General features: G+C 47.7%; 1 protein-coding gene across 1 annotated transcript in view; it reads right to left on the reverse strand.

Moving 5' to 3' along the window:
• Positions 1-15,080, reverse strand: part of WDR3 (WD repeat domain 3) — a 386,077-nt gene that overhangs the window by 186,228 nt on the left and 184,769 nt on the right. Inside the window, exon 10 of the mRNA XM_069635757.1 lies at positions 12,107-12,214. Coding sequence (XP_069491858.1) covers positions 12,107-12,214 — 108 coding nt within the window. The remainder of the gene's footprint in view (positions 1-12,106; positions 12,215-15,080) is intronic.

Genomic DNA, 15,080 nt, shown 5'->3' on the forward strand with positions numbered 1-15,080 from the left:
TAACAAACAAATACACTCCAAAATAAACACACTTAATGTTCCTAAATCAATAAGTACCCTTTTGGGATGGCACACAGATACTTCCTAAATAACTAGGGCACATAACTAGGGCACTGTGGACATTAATATATCACTGTTGCATTTAGAACCAGACTTAAGAGTATTTTAAAGAAATAGGTTATTAGAATAAAACAAGAGATCTCACAAATATTCTGAAGCAGGCAAGTACTTTTGAAACCCCCCAATGCAAAGTAAGTTAACCCCTTCCTGGAAGGAAGACCAAACACAAGGTCAGAGGGAAGAAGAATCATTCAGGGAGCCAGGCCAGGCCAAAGTCAATTGGGCAAAAGTCTAGGTGATCTGAAGCACTTCTTAGAGGTAGGTAAAAGTCTTGCACAATGTTTTAGAAGTCTTTGTAGAAATTAGAAAATCAAAGTAGGGCCACAAGCTGTTTGGGCTTGTGAGGTAAAGAAGCTGTTAGCAAATCTACAGAAGCAACAAAGACAAGTCTCAACTGAGAACAAGCGAGGCTACACAAGAGGCAAGTTCTCTTAGACTGTACAGTATCTTTGGTTAAAAGAAAACGGTTCTGGCTTGATTCTGTTCCTGTGCAGCTCTGCAGATGCTGTGTTCCTGGGCCTCAGTCGTGGGGACAAGAGGGAGGACGTCCGGAGGACTCTTGCACTGCAATGGGACAATCAGTGACAGAAAAGGACCAACTTCTTTTCAGCGGCACTTCGCGGTTTCAGTTCCTCGTGTCTAAGCAAATAGCACCACTGTGGTTCTTGGCTGTCGAGATGGGCTTTCCTTGCGTCTAGGGTCCAGCATCTGTTGATGTGGCTCGTGCTCGGTCACTGCTGCTTCCTGGGAGGCCGGAGTATCTTCCTGGAGCTCTTGGGCAACTTATAAGCAACGCACACAAACTGGTGTTCCTCTCCCTGGCTCTTCGGTTTCCAGCAGCAACTGCAGTGGCAATGCAGCCAGCTTCGAGAGGATGTCCAGGTGGCTTACTTTGGAGTTGATTGGTCCCACCAACTCAAGGGGAGAAGTCATCCGTGCAGGGGCTTCTCTAGTTGAGGCGAATTTGGAGCTTCAGCACAGCAGCTTGGCTTCAGCAGGCAAACCAACGGTCCAGGAGTTGCAGCAGGCGTCTTTTCCAAGTTCTTCTTCCGATTCCTTCGCCCAGTGGTCGACTCTGCCTTCCAAGCCAAAAAGCCTTGCCTTTTATGCTAGTTTCTCCCCTTCATTCCAGCCTAGCTGTCAGTCACCCAGCAGGGTGGCTGTCCTTGCCGGACAGCCAGCCGGCCAATCACCTAAGAGTGTATTCCTGTCTCCTAGGAGACTAAGCACAGGGAGTTTCAGGCACTTCCCTCGCTTCCTGCCCCTACCAGACACCCTGGAGCCAGAGGCGGGTTTCACTCGTGAATCCTGCCAAAAGCAAAACGAACAAAGTGACCAAACCTGGTTTGGCGCGCAGAGTAAAATCTCGGACCTTCCCACAAAGAAATCGTGAAAAAAGAAGACTGGGGCCATTTTGACAAAAATGGCATTCTTGGGTGCTCTACTGCAGCTGCTTACAAAGCCCGCGGTAAAAGCACACCACAGTAGTTAAAAGTAAACCACTGCCACCAGCCATTCATCGAGGAAAGGGTAACATAAAAATGTTACATGAGAAACTAGACACGGGATACTAAGTTACCCCTCCAGCACCATACTGTAAGATAGTGTGTCCTGGGTCTAGAAATTTACAAATGTAAGTAAAGTCAATTTCACTTGACTGCTCTTGGAAACAGTTGTTTATCCAAGAGAAGGTATTTAAACCTTGGGGAAATCTGAAAGACTTCCCTTTGCCACTGCACTGAAGGTGCTGTGTGGTACAATGTAAACAAAGATGCCTATGGAGTTTGTCAGACTCCAAAAGTCAAAGAAAACTCATGAGTATAAATCACAGAACAAATACATGAGATAGTGGGAAAAGGGTCTCACTCTCTCCAGGTAAGACATTAAAAGTCCTGAAGTCCAGCAAAAGAGCTGGGGGTCTCTACGGTAGAGGGAATTTAGCACATTTCTGAGAATTCTCCCTAACGGGTAAGCACTTTCACAATCCCCCAATGAAGTATAGCTTAACCCTTTACCAGCTATACAAGTAACTTAAGTATGATTTTCTGGAGGGACAGATAAACACAAAGTCAAAGGTTCAGCAGAGTCTGCAGGGAGCCAGGACAGCCAATGTCAATTGAGCAAAGTCTAGCGGAGCGGAAGCACTTCTGGAAGATAGCACAAAAGTCTTGCACAATGTTTAAAAGAGTTTGTAGAAAAGAATCACTGTTGGGCCACAAGCTGCAAGACTTGTGAAAAGAAAAGCTGCAAGCGACACTGCAGAAAAAGCAGCTACTGTAGGTCTCCAGTGAGACAGACAAGCTACACACCAAGAAGGTAAGAACACTGTACCTTAGGTTAGAAGAAGAGATTTCAGCTGGCTTCTGTTCCTGTTGCAGTCCTGCACATCCTTTGTTCCTGGGCCTCAGTCGTGGGGACAAGAGGGAGGATGTATGTGGACTGCTGCACTGCGGTTTCAAGGTCGACGGCAGCAAAGGACTCTTTTCAAATCAGCAGCACTTTGCGGTTTCAGCTACCGGCCAATAGCAGCACAGCGGTTCTTGGACGCTTGATGGCCTTTCTTTGCTTCTGGAGGGCAGCACTCTGGTGAGATGGCTCGGGCTTGGGACGTCCTGCTTCAGGAGGGTCAGGAGGAGCTTCCTGGAAGTCCAGCCCAGCTTAAAGACGATACACTCATTTCTGGTGTTTCTGACCCCTGGCACTCGATTCCAGCAGCAGCAAGGAAGTACAGCCAGCAGGCAGAGGGGTTCCAGGCAAGTTCGTCTTGAGGTTGATTGGTCCCACCAACCCAAGGGGGAGAAGACGTCCTTTCCGGGCTTCTCTAGTCGATTTGAAATTTGGAGCTTCAGCACTGCAGCAGGGCTTCACCGGGCAAACCAACCGTTCAGGAGGGTGCAGCAAGCTTCCCTTCTAGTTTCTTCTTCGGTTCCTTCGTCCAGTGGTCAATTCTGCCTTCCTTCCAATAGACCTCACCTTTGATGCATGTTTTTCCCATTCATTCGCTGCCTACCTCTCATTCACATAGCAAGGTGGCTGTCCTCCAAGGACAGCCAGCCAGCAAATCACCTTTGGGTGCATTCCTGTAACCAAGGAGACTAAGCACATGGAGTTTCGGGAACCTCCCTGGCTTCCAGCCCTGCAAGACACGCTGGAGTCAGAGGCAGGCTTCAGCAGTGAACCCCGCCAAAGACAAAACAAACAAAGGGACCAAACCTGGTTTGGCGCGCAGAGTAAATCTCAAAAAGCACCTTTCCAACAAGAAATGGCGAAAAAAGATGACCGGGCCATTTTGACAAAATGGGCACCCATGGGTGCAATACTTCAGCTGAGGAGTCAGCCTGCGGTAAAAACGCACAATGGTAGGAAAAATAAACCACTGCCACCAGCCATTAATTGTAGCGAGGGTAACAAACAATGTTACATGAGAAAGTAGACAAAGGGTATACTAAGTAACCACTCCAGCACTCCACATAAGATGGTGTGTGCTGGGTCTACAAAGTAACAAAAGGTAAGTAAAGTCAATTTCACTTTAATGCTCTTGGAAACAGTAGTTTACCCAAGAGAAGGTATTTGAACCTTTGAGCAATCCAAAGGACTTCTCTGTGACACTGCACTGAGGGTGCTGGGTGTCACAATGTAAAAAGATGACGCCTATGAAGTGTGTCAGACTCCAAAACCAAACGAAACACAGGGTTCAAATCAAAGAAAAATACATGAGTGTAGGAAAAAGGTCTCACTCTCTCCAGGATAAAATGTAAAAGTCCTAAAGTCCAGAAAAAGAGCTGGGGTCTCCAAGGTAGAAAGGAATGAACACAGAATTGAGAATTCTACCCAACAACCTGTAATAGTACTTATTTCCCCCAGGAATGATCTGGGCGTACTTGTATTCAACGACACCCTTTATTTTTACAATACATAGTGTTTCAGTGTTTCTTTGTACCATAAGTGTATAACAATTCCTTTGTACTGATTCTACAGTCCTCTCTCCCTCCCAAGATAGGCCTGGCTGCTTCTCTCTACGCTACCATATGCTCAGGTGGTACAGTCTTATACTAAGAGTGTAGTCTTGTACTGACTCGGTTGAATAGTTTTACTAAGCCCCTAGTTGGACTTCAGAAAAACTGTCCTAACATCATGCAAATTAAAGGGATTCACACATTACTTTTCAATATCCAACTATTGTAAAACAGGAAAAGTAGCACTCGCGTGTGAGTGAAGATGATTCCCAAGTTTATTCTGAACAGCGAACTAGGGAAAAGCAGCAAAACTCTCATATATCAAAGCCAAATAACTGTGACCTTGAGTTTTTGGAAAACCCAGCCACCTGTGGGGGTCACTTTATTAAGAGCTTATGTCAGCAAGCATTGCCCAAGCCAAGAGACACAGAAATATCTGTATTCCACTGAGCATTGCCATAGCGCTCCGAATGCATCACTGCTATTGGCCAATCTCTTCATTCTGCTGGCCTACCGGCAGCAGGCAGGCAAGAAAGCCGGCCCCCTGCACAGAGGCCCACAACTAAGGCCCCTGTCTGGAACTATTATGGGCCTTGGGAGAGCCTCTGGGGGCCTCCCATCTCACCCTGGCAACACCGGTCACGTTCATGGAACAGTTGCCAGCATGCAGTCAGCTACTCCACAAACTTGTGCCCTCCGGGAGCATTGTTCTCCGATCTCCAGAGTACCTGTGAGTCGTGTCCTGGGCTGCCTGATGCCGATACACATACACTAATTAACAAATGTTTAACCTAGCTGTGCCTTAAGTCAATTTGTGCTTCTTTTTTCTATGCCTTACTACACCCCTTTGTCGTTTACAGCATTTACGTGCTTTTTGGAAATTTCGAACCTGTGTGTGTGTGTGTGTGTGTGTGTGTGTGTGTGTGTGTGTGTGTGTGTGTGTGTGTGTTTTTAACAACTTTACGTCCCCATTTTGCATTGCATTTGTGTGCTTTTTTGGAAATTTCGAACCTATGTGTGTTTTTAACAACTCAAAGCCCCCATTTTGCATTGTATTTGTGTGCTTTATGTACATGCCGTACCTGGGTGTGTTTTTAAAACTCTGTACCCATTTTCTTTGTACTCAAGTGTTTCTACTGCATCTGTACACTCTCTTTTTCAGTTACTAGGTTGCCTGGTGAGTTTATGCTCGTGCCGTGCAGTCTCTCCTATCCGCGTCCTTCTCTCTCCATCACCCCTATGGCACTCACCATCTCCCATATCTATTCTAACTGCTATACTATCACCTGTCCTCCTTTTCTGACGAAGTCTGGAAGGAAAAAGTTTTTTTTTTAAAAAGATTTCTCGACCACTAACCCTGGTCTACCCATTGCAGACACCTAGGTCAGCGCAACTTCCAGACGGATTGTCACTGACATCCTCTTTTCTGTCTCCTCTCAAGATCTTTGGACCCCTCATCTTATCTCTACTCTCTCTCCTTTCTCATCCTCGCCCATTAATGTTGGCACCAGATGGGAAGTACTCTTGGCAGGCTTCTCATCATCCAGGTGTACCATTAATGTCTATCGCAATGGCACTATCATAACTCTGGATCCACACCCCAACCTCCTCCTCTTCGACCGGCGCTTGCCATCCCTCATCAACTACCTTCCTATGCGTGCTAGTCTCCTTCCCCTCTCTGTCCCCCTTTCCCCTCCTGCGACTGTTACCATGCCCCTGTAGCCCTCATCGGAAAACCTTCAAAGGCAGAGACCTGCTTCATCTAGCCACGCTTAATGCTCCCTCTGCTATCAAACACTCTGCTGACATTTGCCTCCTCCTCAAACACCTTGAAATTGATGTCCTTGCTCTTACAGAGACTTGGTTCAATGCCCGCGCAGTCACTGCTTTTGACTCCCTTCTCCCTGGTGGCTACAAGATCATCTCTAAGCCTCACCCTAACCTTGCTAGTGGTGGGGTTGCCCTGATCTTCCATGAGGGGGGTCCCTTCTTCCCTCATACCCACCCAGCCATACTATTCCATTGAGAGCCTGGTCTGCAAGCTGGTCATCTCTCCTACTGCCTTTCTGACCACTGCCACTATCTACAGGCCACCTGGCTCTATCACCCTGTTCGTCTCAGAATGGACCTATTTCTCCTCCTCTCTACCGTCATCTACCTCTAAACTCCTTCTCTTGGGTGACTTCAACATTCACCTTGACTCAATCACGGCATCCACTCTTTTCCGTGAGCTCTGCACCTCGTTCCCCCTCTCCATTCTCCCTTCTGGTCCTACCCACTCGGCTGGACACATTCTCAATGCCTTCAACTATCCCTTCAATACCTTCAAATAGCCCTCTGTAAATACCTCCCCTCTCCAGCCCTTCACTCCTCTACTTCCAACTCCCTCAGTGTCAGTCGTTTCTCTAAGAAACTAGCCGGGGGCAGATCGCTGTCTTCGGCTTGGGCCTCCCTTTGGAACAGCCTCCCGGCCACCCTGAAACTTGAGGAGAACCATCTCCGGCTCCGGAAGCACCTCAAGACCTTCCTCTTCACTTCTGCCTTTGCCCTGCTGATCTGCTTTTCTCTCTAGGCACCGTTCACCTGGCCACTCTCTGTCTTTCGTGCCCAGGTACCTGCTCACCATGCCTCGCTCCCGCACTGCCTCTTGGCCACCCCTTGCACTGGGATCTGTATCTGTACCCAGACAGTCCCCCATTTGTTTTCTTCTGCACTTATCAGACATACTCGGACTAATCATGCACTTGCCACTTGCTAGCTGCATTACCACTTTTCACTGCCTTCATTTATTTATTGCACATATTATTTATTCTGGTCTCTCCTCTGATCCGCACTTTCCCCTTTTTCCATGCACATTTTTAATGTCACTGGGCCTAGTAAGATAGTTGTTTTTGTTTCTCCCTTGTTCCCCTCCCTTTGCTTGGTCGCACTCTGGAACGCCCGTGTATGAGCGCGATATAAATAAAATATATCATATCCACACTGATTGTTTGCTCTCCGCCCCAATCGCCACCCTGCTCTCCTGGTCGGACCACTCCTCTAACTTGGGTCCTCTCTGCCCTCTGACCGCACCTCTCCCAGCTCTGGCAACCTCGTTTACGGACGTCCGCACGATAACGAGTGTCAGCTGCTGCCTTTGCATCCACCTTCAACCCCCTCCCACTTCAGACTCTACCTCTGACTCTGCTCTCAGCAACCCCCATCTCGCCATCACTAACACTCTTGCCCAATTCATGAGGATCCACCTGAAACATGCCACCAAGCGTAACACCTGGTACGATTCTGATCCTGCAGCCCTGAAGCGCAAGTGCAGAGCTGCAGAACGGAAGTGGCAGACCTCAAGCTCACCTTCTGACAAACTGGCCTGTTGCCTTCTCCAATGGCAATATTGACTCTCCATTCTTTCCAATAAGAGGGCCCACATCCAGGCTTGCATCTTTGGAGCATCCAACAACACGGCTGAACTCTTTAAAATCTGCAAGGAACTAGCCAACCCTTCCGCAGTCTCCACCTCACCTTTTCCCTCTCAGGCCCTCTGTAATGCATTGGCCACCCACTTCACTGCAAGAACTCAGGGCATCCTGAGCACTCTTTCTTCCTCCCTTTTCCCCCTCCCATTCTCCCTTTCCACCCTCCCCTCCTCCCATCCCCCTGCCCCTCCGTCTCTCCTACCACATCAGATGAGGTCACTAGGGTTGTCCACTCCATGAAGGTCTCCTCCAAACAAGTGCCCCCCCCAGTTCCTCCGGAACTATTAAGGGCAATATTGGCTCCCTTGCCCCAGCACTTGCTGATTTCTGTAATCACTTTCTTGCTACCGGATCTTTCCCCTCTTCTCTCAAGCACTCTGTGTGCCCCCCTCCTGAAAAACCCTTCCCGCCGACCCCTCGTGTCCGGCTAACTACCGCCCCATCTCTATCACTCCCTTCCTTGGGAAACTCCTAAAGAAGCTGGTCTTCCCCCTGACCCAGCATACTGAGCTCTTAGGCTGCCTAACACCACCATCAATCTGGATTCCGAGCATCCAGAGGCACGGAAACTGCTCTCCTGAACACCCGTAAATACTGCTTGCATCTCTTTACTCCAACTCACCCGCTGTCCTCATTCTATTCGATCTCTCCTCTGTATTTGATACGGTCAAACACTCCATCCTCATAACGACTCCACAATACCCTTGGCATCTCGGAGCGGGCACTGGGCTGGTTGACCTCCTTCCTCACTGACCGCCCCTCCACCCCCCAGGTTATCCTATGCTCTTTCTCCTCTCCCACCTCCATCTCCACCTGTGGCATTCCCTAGGGCTCCAACCTTTCATCCTGGCTCTTTAACATCTATCTCACTCTGCTTACTCACCTGATTTCCACTTCCTCCCCTCACTTCGTGTTAGACAGATGACACACATCTCTTCTTCAAAATTCCCGCTGATCCTCTCCTGACTTCCTCCATCATTCGTGACGGCCTATCTGACATCAAGTCCTGGTGTGCCTCTAATGATCTCTGCCTCAATACCAGCAAGCCTGAGATCCTTCCTATTGGGACTCCTGCTCCCCCTTTGTTCCCTTCACTCTGACCACCCTCTATGGGCACTCCCCCTTCTCCATCTGAAGGCAGAAACCTTGCAGTCATCTTCGACTCCTCTCTCTCCTTCCTCTCTCACATCCTGGACCTTGCCAAGAAGGCCCATTTTCAACTCCACCTCCGCAGGAGGTATCCTTCCTTTCCTCACTTTTCCCTAGAAGCTCAATGTCTCTAGAGCTCCAGTACTCTCTAGGCTGGACTACTGCAACAGCCTCTTCCTTAATCTACCCTCTTCCTCGCTCTGCCCCCTCCTGTTGATCCAGAATAGGGCTGCAAGACTTATCCTTGGCCTCAAGCCCAGGGTCCGTATCTCTCCAGCCCTAAATTCTCTCCACTGGCTCTGGGTTGCTGCAAGGATCAAATTCAAATCCCTTTGCATCATCCATAAGGCTGTCTGGGGCTGGGGGCCACGCTATCTAGAAATGGCTCTCACCAAATGCTCTCCCTCCAGATCTTGACGCTCTGTCTCCAACTCTCTGCATGTCAAGCGATTCTCGAAACAGCAAGCGGATGTCAGTTCTCTTTCCTTGGCTGGCTCCCTCCTCAGGAACAGCCTCCACTTTCCTGTCTTGAGCCGGATCTCCTCAAAGTCCAAAGCTTCTCAAGACTTTCCTCTTCATCTCCTCCTTCACCCTCTCCCTCACGTGCTAACCTCCACACAGTCGCTGAGATTGGTGACTGGGCCCTGAAAGGTAGCCCAATTTACAGGGGTAGCCCCTTAATTATACGGTACCCCTAATCATGCTCGCACCATATTAAAGTTCACCCCTCTAGGGAATTAAGGTTAAGAGTCTTTATCTTGCAAGGATAACAAGTTTGATCTTGGAATGAGGATGGGGCAAAGAAATCTTCTCCTGAACGCTGTATTCTGTCCCCAACCGTTCCCAGCTCCTGCAGGCAGGGAGCTTAAATACTCTTCACTTGGATACTGGCATGGCTCATCCAAAACCGTCGTCCGTCCCTTACAAGGGATGCTGCAGTCTTCCTTCATTCATGGCTGGGTTTCCATTTAGTACAAAAACAGAAAAGAGCAGGAAAACTCTAAACTCTGGACCAGAGTATTATAGTGTCACAGGAATCCGGAAAAATTTGTCCAGAGAACACAACTGTGTTACTTACAGATTGTATCAATTTTATTTAATCGTGATACAGAAACTTAGAAAATAATCAATTAATGACACAATGCTTTAAGAAACATATTATTACATATCACAGCAAATAGGGGGTACATATAAATAAAAACATGACAAAAATTAATCCATCAATCAAACCATTCGTAGTGCAGCATTCAATCCATACAGCATTCATCGTGACATTCATCCAATCAACACTAGCTAAAAACAGCAAAAATTACTTCATGTGGGGAGTGAGCACAATCATCACAGCCCAGCTACTAATTTTAATATGTATTATTTGATTTTATAGAAGTAGAGAAACATACAGTAGAAGAAAAGTTATTAAAACAATCTATCTGAAGGGCAGATCTGAAGATGACCCTGTAATGTAGATCACATCCCTTGAAAACAAAACTCAACCGGTTTCGACGTAGTATGTCAGGATACGAACAGAAAAATCAGTTCGGTACAACAAGCCTGGGTGAGCTGATATCCAGCCAGGGTGAGCCGGTGAAAGCGACCATCAATCCGCTAGCTTGCGGGCGACGTTAATGCGTACTGCAGATGGTCAAGTACGCATTAACGTCGCCCGAACTGATTTTTCTGTTCGTATCCTGTTCCCAGCTGGGTCCTTCACCAGATCCTTCGATGATGGCTACTACGGTATACAGGACCTTTGGTCTCACAGCATAAGAACCACCCTAGCCCCCGGCAGGGCCCACTCCTTCAGAACATACATATCGTTCCATCCTCACATTAGTGCTCGGTTTACTGTGTGAGTCTTCTGTTCCATACCTCCTGATGAAGACGTTGTACATTAGACATACTACGTCGAAACCGGTTGAGTTTTGTTTTCAAGGGATGTGATCTACATTACAGGGTCATCTTTATTTACACTTCATATTTAAATACTAACTACTTCATTTAGTGGCCACCCATGTTTTTGTTAGATTATATTTGCATAAAAAAGGCTCAGTGCTACAGTGCTTATAAACAGTCAACAGAAGTATTGCCTAATTGTAAAGCTCTATGGGGTGCAGGAAGTCGCTATCTCCTCCCCAACAGCCCTTATGTGTCCTTCTGGGTCCTGGTCTCCCTCTTGCCCCCAATTGCCTTCAGCCTTTGCTCACTCCCAGCACTTACCTTTGGGCACCCACTGGCCTGTGATGTCTCACAGGCCTGCACTTATTGTATTGGCAGGTGACCGTTCTTTACCAAGTGATCTCTGCCAAACACCCATCTGTTGCTTGCAACTGACTCCCTTACACTTCCCTTCTGTGGAACTCCTAGCACTTACCCTCCTCCCCCGTCCCTTCTCCCTCTCTGCACTTGCACATTCTGAATGCTCATAAGGCCTAGTAGGAGCGCCTCTGTCTTTTCTCGTCATTGTTATTATATCTGCCTCTCGCTCCAATGCTCCCTCCCCGTTGCCCTGTGGGCGCTTTGAAAAGACACTTTCTTGATGTACAAGTGCCTTAAAAATGAACAATAAATGAATAAAAGATATGGGGGAACAACGTAGCCCTACTGCATCTTACTATAAGGTGATGTGAGCAGCATAAAACAAACAGAGAATTTTGTAATGGAGGACAGAGGTCCCCTGTACTGATAGTCACAGGGACTGTTCAGAGCCCCCAAAACAGATGAGCTTAGAAAGGTAAGCAGAAAGGCTTTACGTACCTCCAAAAATCAGGGCAGGTTCAGAACAGCAGCAAAAAGAAAATATTTCCTAACACAGATATAGCCTGATACATAAAAGCATATAATGGCCCTCCGCTTCTACTTAATGAAGCACTGAGCCCTGGCCATCCTCAAAGGACTCATCCACACATACACACCCCTTCTACATGGTGGCAGCCAGTCCTTGCATTTCCAAGTGGGTGCTGTTCTACTTGGTCCCTATGCATCAAATATAAACCTTTGAATGTTTTTTTATTAAATCATACCCACAATTTCGAATCCATGCAAAGGCGTGATCGTTTCTGTACTTACACTACAGCATACTATTGCAGACCGAAGTGTCATTTGCCAAGATATAAACATCCGGCAGCCACTCTTTGCAGTGTTTCCTCTGAAAACCTTGAACATGTCAGCTTACTATAAAAACACTCCCAGCTTGAGCAACATTTATGAGCATTTGTTGCAGAAGACCACAACAACCAACAATTGCACACTGCCAGACCCAATGCCTTCATCAGCTGTGCATATTATCAACTGGGATTCGTCACCTGGCCTTTTCCTAGAGAATTTATGTTGCCTTTACTGTGCAATTTGAGCGAGCTATTAAGTGTCAGCATTCAGAATACAAAAAGAAGCCCAAAAGGACTTGTTCCTCACTTGATCTTGGATGATGCTTTTATGTTGAGGAGCCGTGGAATTTCATCTTGAAGCGTGCTTTCAACAGTGGTTTCCATGTCCCCCTCTCCTTCCTCTGACAACTTCTGCCTGAAAGAGAAGGGGAAAAAAAGGCAGATACTTTAGAGAGGAAAGTATTTGAACATTCAATGGTAGAACACCATTAACCTATAAAAGACATGAGTAGCTTGGGTAAAGTCTTGGAGAAGCTTGTCCTCCCCCAACTGACCCTCCACACTGAACTTGTTAGTTGCCTTCATGACCATCAATCTGGATTTCCGGGCATCCAGCGGCACGGAAACTGCTCTCCTGAACACCTGTGATACTGTGCTTGCAAATCTCGACTCCAACTCTCCCGCTGTTCTCATTATCCTTGACCTCTCCTCTGTCTTTGACACGGTCAACCATGCTAGCCTCCTAAAATGACTCTGATCCCCTCGGCATCACGGACCGGGCACTGCTTTGGTCCGCCTCCTTCCTCAATAACCGCCCTTCCCAGCTGCAATTGGGCACTTTCTCCTTCACCACCACACTCTCTACCTGTGGCGTCCCCCAGGGAACTATCTTACCAGCTTGGCTCTTCAATATCTATCTCACCCCTTACTCACCTTCTCTCCTCATTTCCAGTGTTAAGCTGATGACACACAACTTTCCTTCAAACTTACCTCTACTACTCGGTCCGCCATTCAGACATAAGGCGCATCCAACGATCTGTCTTAATGCCAGTAAGACAGAGATCCTTCTCATTGGGACACCTGTGCCCACTTTTCCTCCCACCCTCTGGCCACCCTCTCTGGGCCCACTACCCCCAATAACCTAGGAGGCCAAAAGCCTTGGGTCACCTTCGACTCCACTCTGACCTTCACTCCTCACATCGTGAACCTTGGCAAAAAGTCCCACCTCCAGCTCCACCTCCATTCTCCCTTTCCCCAGATGCATTCTCCCTTTCCTTACCTCCACCCTCCAGAAGCGCAATGTCACCAGAGCTCTGGGACTTTCTGGGCTGGACTCCTGCAACAGCCTCTTTCTCAGTCTCCCACTTTCCTCCCTACGCTCCCTCCAGCCAATCCAGAAAAGGGCTGCAAGACTTAGCATTGGCCTCAAGTCCAGGAACCGTATCTCTCCAGCCCTAAAATCTCACCACTGGCTCCCGGTGGCTGCAAGGATCAAATTCAAGCCCCTCTGCATCATCCACAAGGCTTTCTGGGGTCTGGGACCACGCCATCTCCAACTTTCCCTCTCTAAATACTCCCCTGCTGAAGCCCTATGCTCCTCTAACTCCAACTCTTTCACCGTCAAATGCTACTCCAAGCAGAGAGTGGGGGGCAGTTTTCTCTCCTTGGCTGGTGCCTCCCTTTGGAACAGCCTACCTGCCTCTCTCAGAATTGAGCCGGACCTCCTTAAATTCCGGATCAATTTAAAACACTGCTCTTCACCTCTTTCCCTTCCCTGTTAATCACCCCACTGCCGCTGAGACCGATGGCCTAATACCAAGGAATCTCACAGGATACCAGGCCCTTCTTCCCAGTCGATACCAGCACCCTCCCCTCCCCCCCGACCCACACCACACTGCCCCCGTCGGCCCTGCCTGGAAGCTCTGCATCCCCACCCTTGGGAGTCACCTGCACTAGCACTTTGCCAGAGGCCTCCTCCTTGGCCCTTTCCTCCCAGGGCCTCCACCAGTACTTGTCCACCCCCCCTTCCTCCATCACCTGCACTTTAATTCATTGCAATCATGCTGTAGCACCTTGGAGCGTATTTTGCACTAGGAATTAAAATAACGGTCACAAATAAAATAACCGGACAGAGTCCAGGAATATGGCAAAATACTACTTTATTCTCAGTTTAATAAAGCAGGGAGACCTGACAAACATCGGGCTGATGCATGTACACACACGACTAGATTTGATTACGCGCAGGTCTTTTACCCCAATGTACATCATCGATAGTGGCAAAATACAAAACCTATTGAGGGGAGGGATTGGTTAAGGGAACATGGCTACCTCGTCTGCAGGGCACGCCTTGAACTACCTCTAAATGCATACTGTACTGATTATAGTGGACAAAACATCAGGGGATTGGCTCTTGCAACATTATGTGTTAGGTTGTCCCCTAACCCCACTGATTGGTTGGCATACTATTCCAACCTTGGACTTTCGGGTCCTTAGCAGCACATACGTGAAACGAAACTTGGGTGTTTGAATCCCATCAGACCACTCCCCATTTCCCCCAATTAGTCCCATCATCTCTCATCGGCAGGCCAAAAGCCAAAGTCTCTCGTTTGACCTTGTTGCTGCTCACTGTCCTGGAAACATTCAAGGTAGTGTGAGCACTCCACTATCTTAGCTTAAGGCTCTAATGAATAGTCTTTGTCTATTTCAGCCTTCCATTTACTGCTATTTAATTATGGGTGCTGTTGCTCCTTCTGGCGTATCTTCATTCATCTAAGAAGAATGTCTCACATTCAGGGCTTATCCACGTACTGCCTTTATGCTCTGTGCTTGTCCTTTAAAAATAGCATCTTTGCTCTGGGCCAACCCCGACTCATCGTCAGGTCTACTCACAGGGCTGTCTTTCCACGATTCTTACAGCCTCGGCCTGTTTCTGAGGTAGCTTGGTTACATTCAATGTGAACTGTTGTCCATTTTCCCGATATGGCCGTCCTTGCCACGTTATGTATTCCTCTATAGCAAGCTTCTACACGTTGTCTTTCTACCTTGCACGACTGCGTATTTACAGTTATTGGTCAGTAAGTTACTTCATCTTCTTTTAGTTTCATGATCACTTTAGCTTCAAGTTCATGTTACTCTTAGTGCTTCAGTTAATTAACTTAGTATTTTCATAAAGTCTGATGTTATGTTATATAAATTTATAAAACTCAGCATACGCCAAAAGGCATCTTGGCGCTGGAGGGTAGCAGGTGATAAGGGTACTAAAAAAAAAGGAGTCTTCAGGT

Source organism: Ambystoma mexicanum, chromosome 7p, assembly GCF_040938575.1.
Source record: "Ambystoma mexicanum isolate Mex_15411 chromosome 7p, UKY_AmexF1_1, whole genome shotgun sequence".
Taxonomy (NCBI): domain Eukaryota; kingdom Metazoa; phylum Chordata; class Amphibia; order Caudata; family Ambystomatidae; genus Ambystoma; species Ambystoma mexicanum.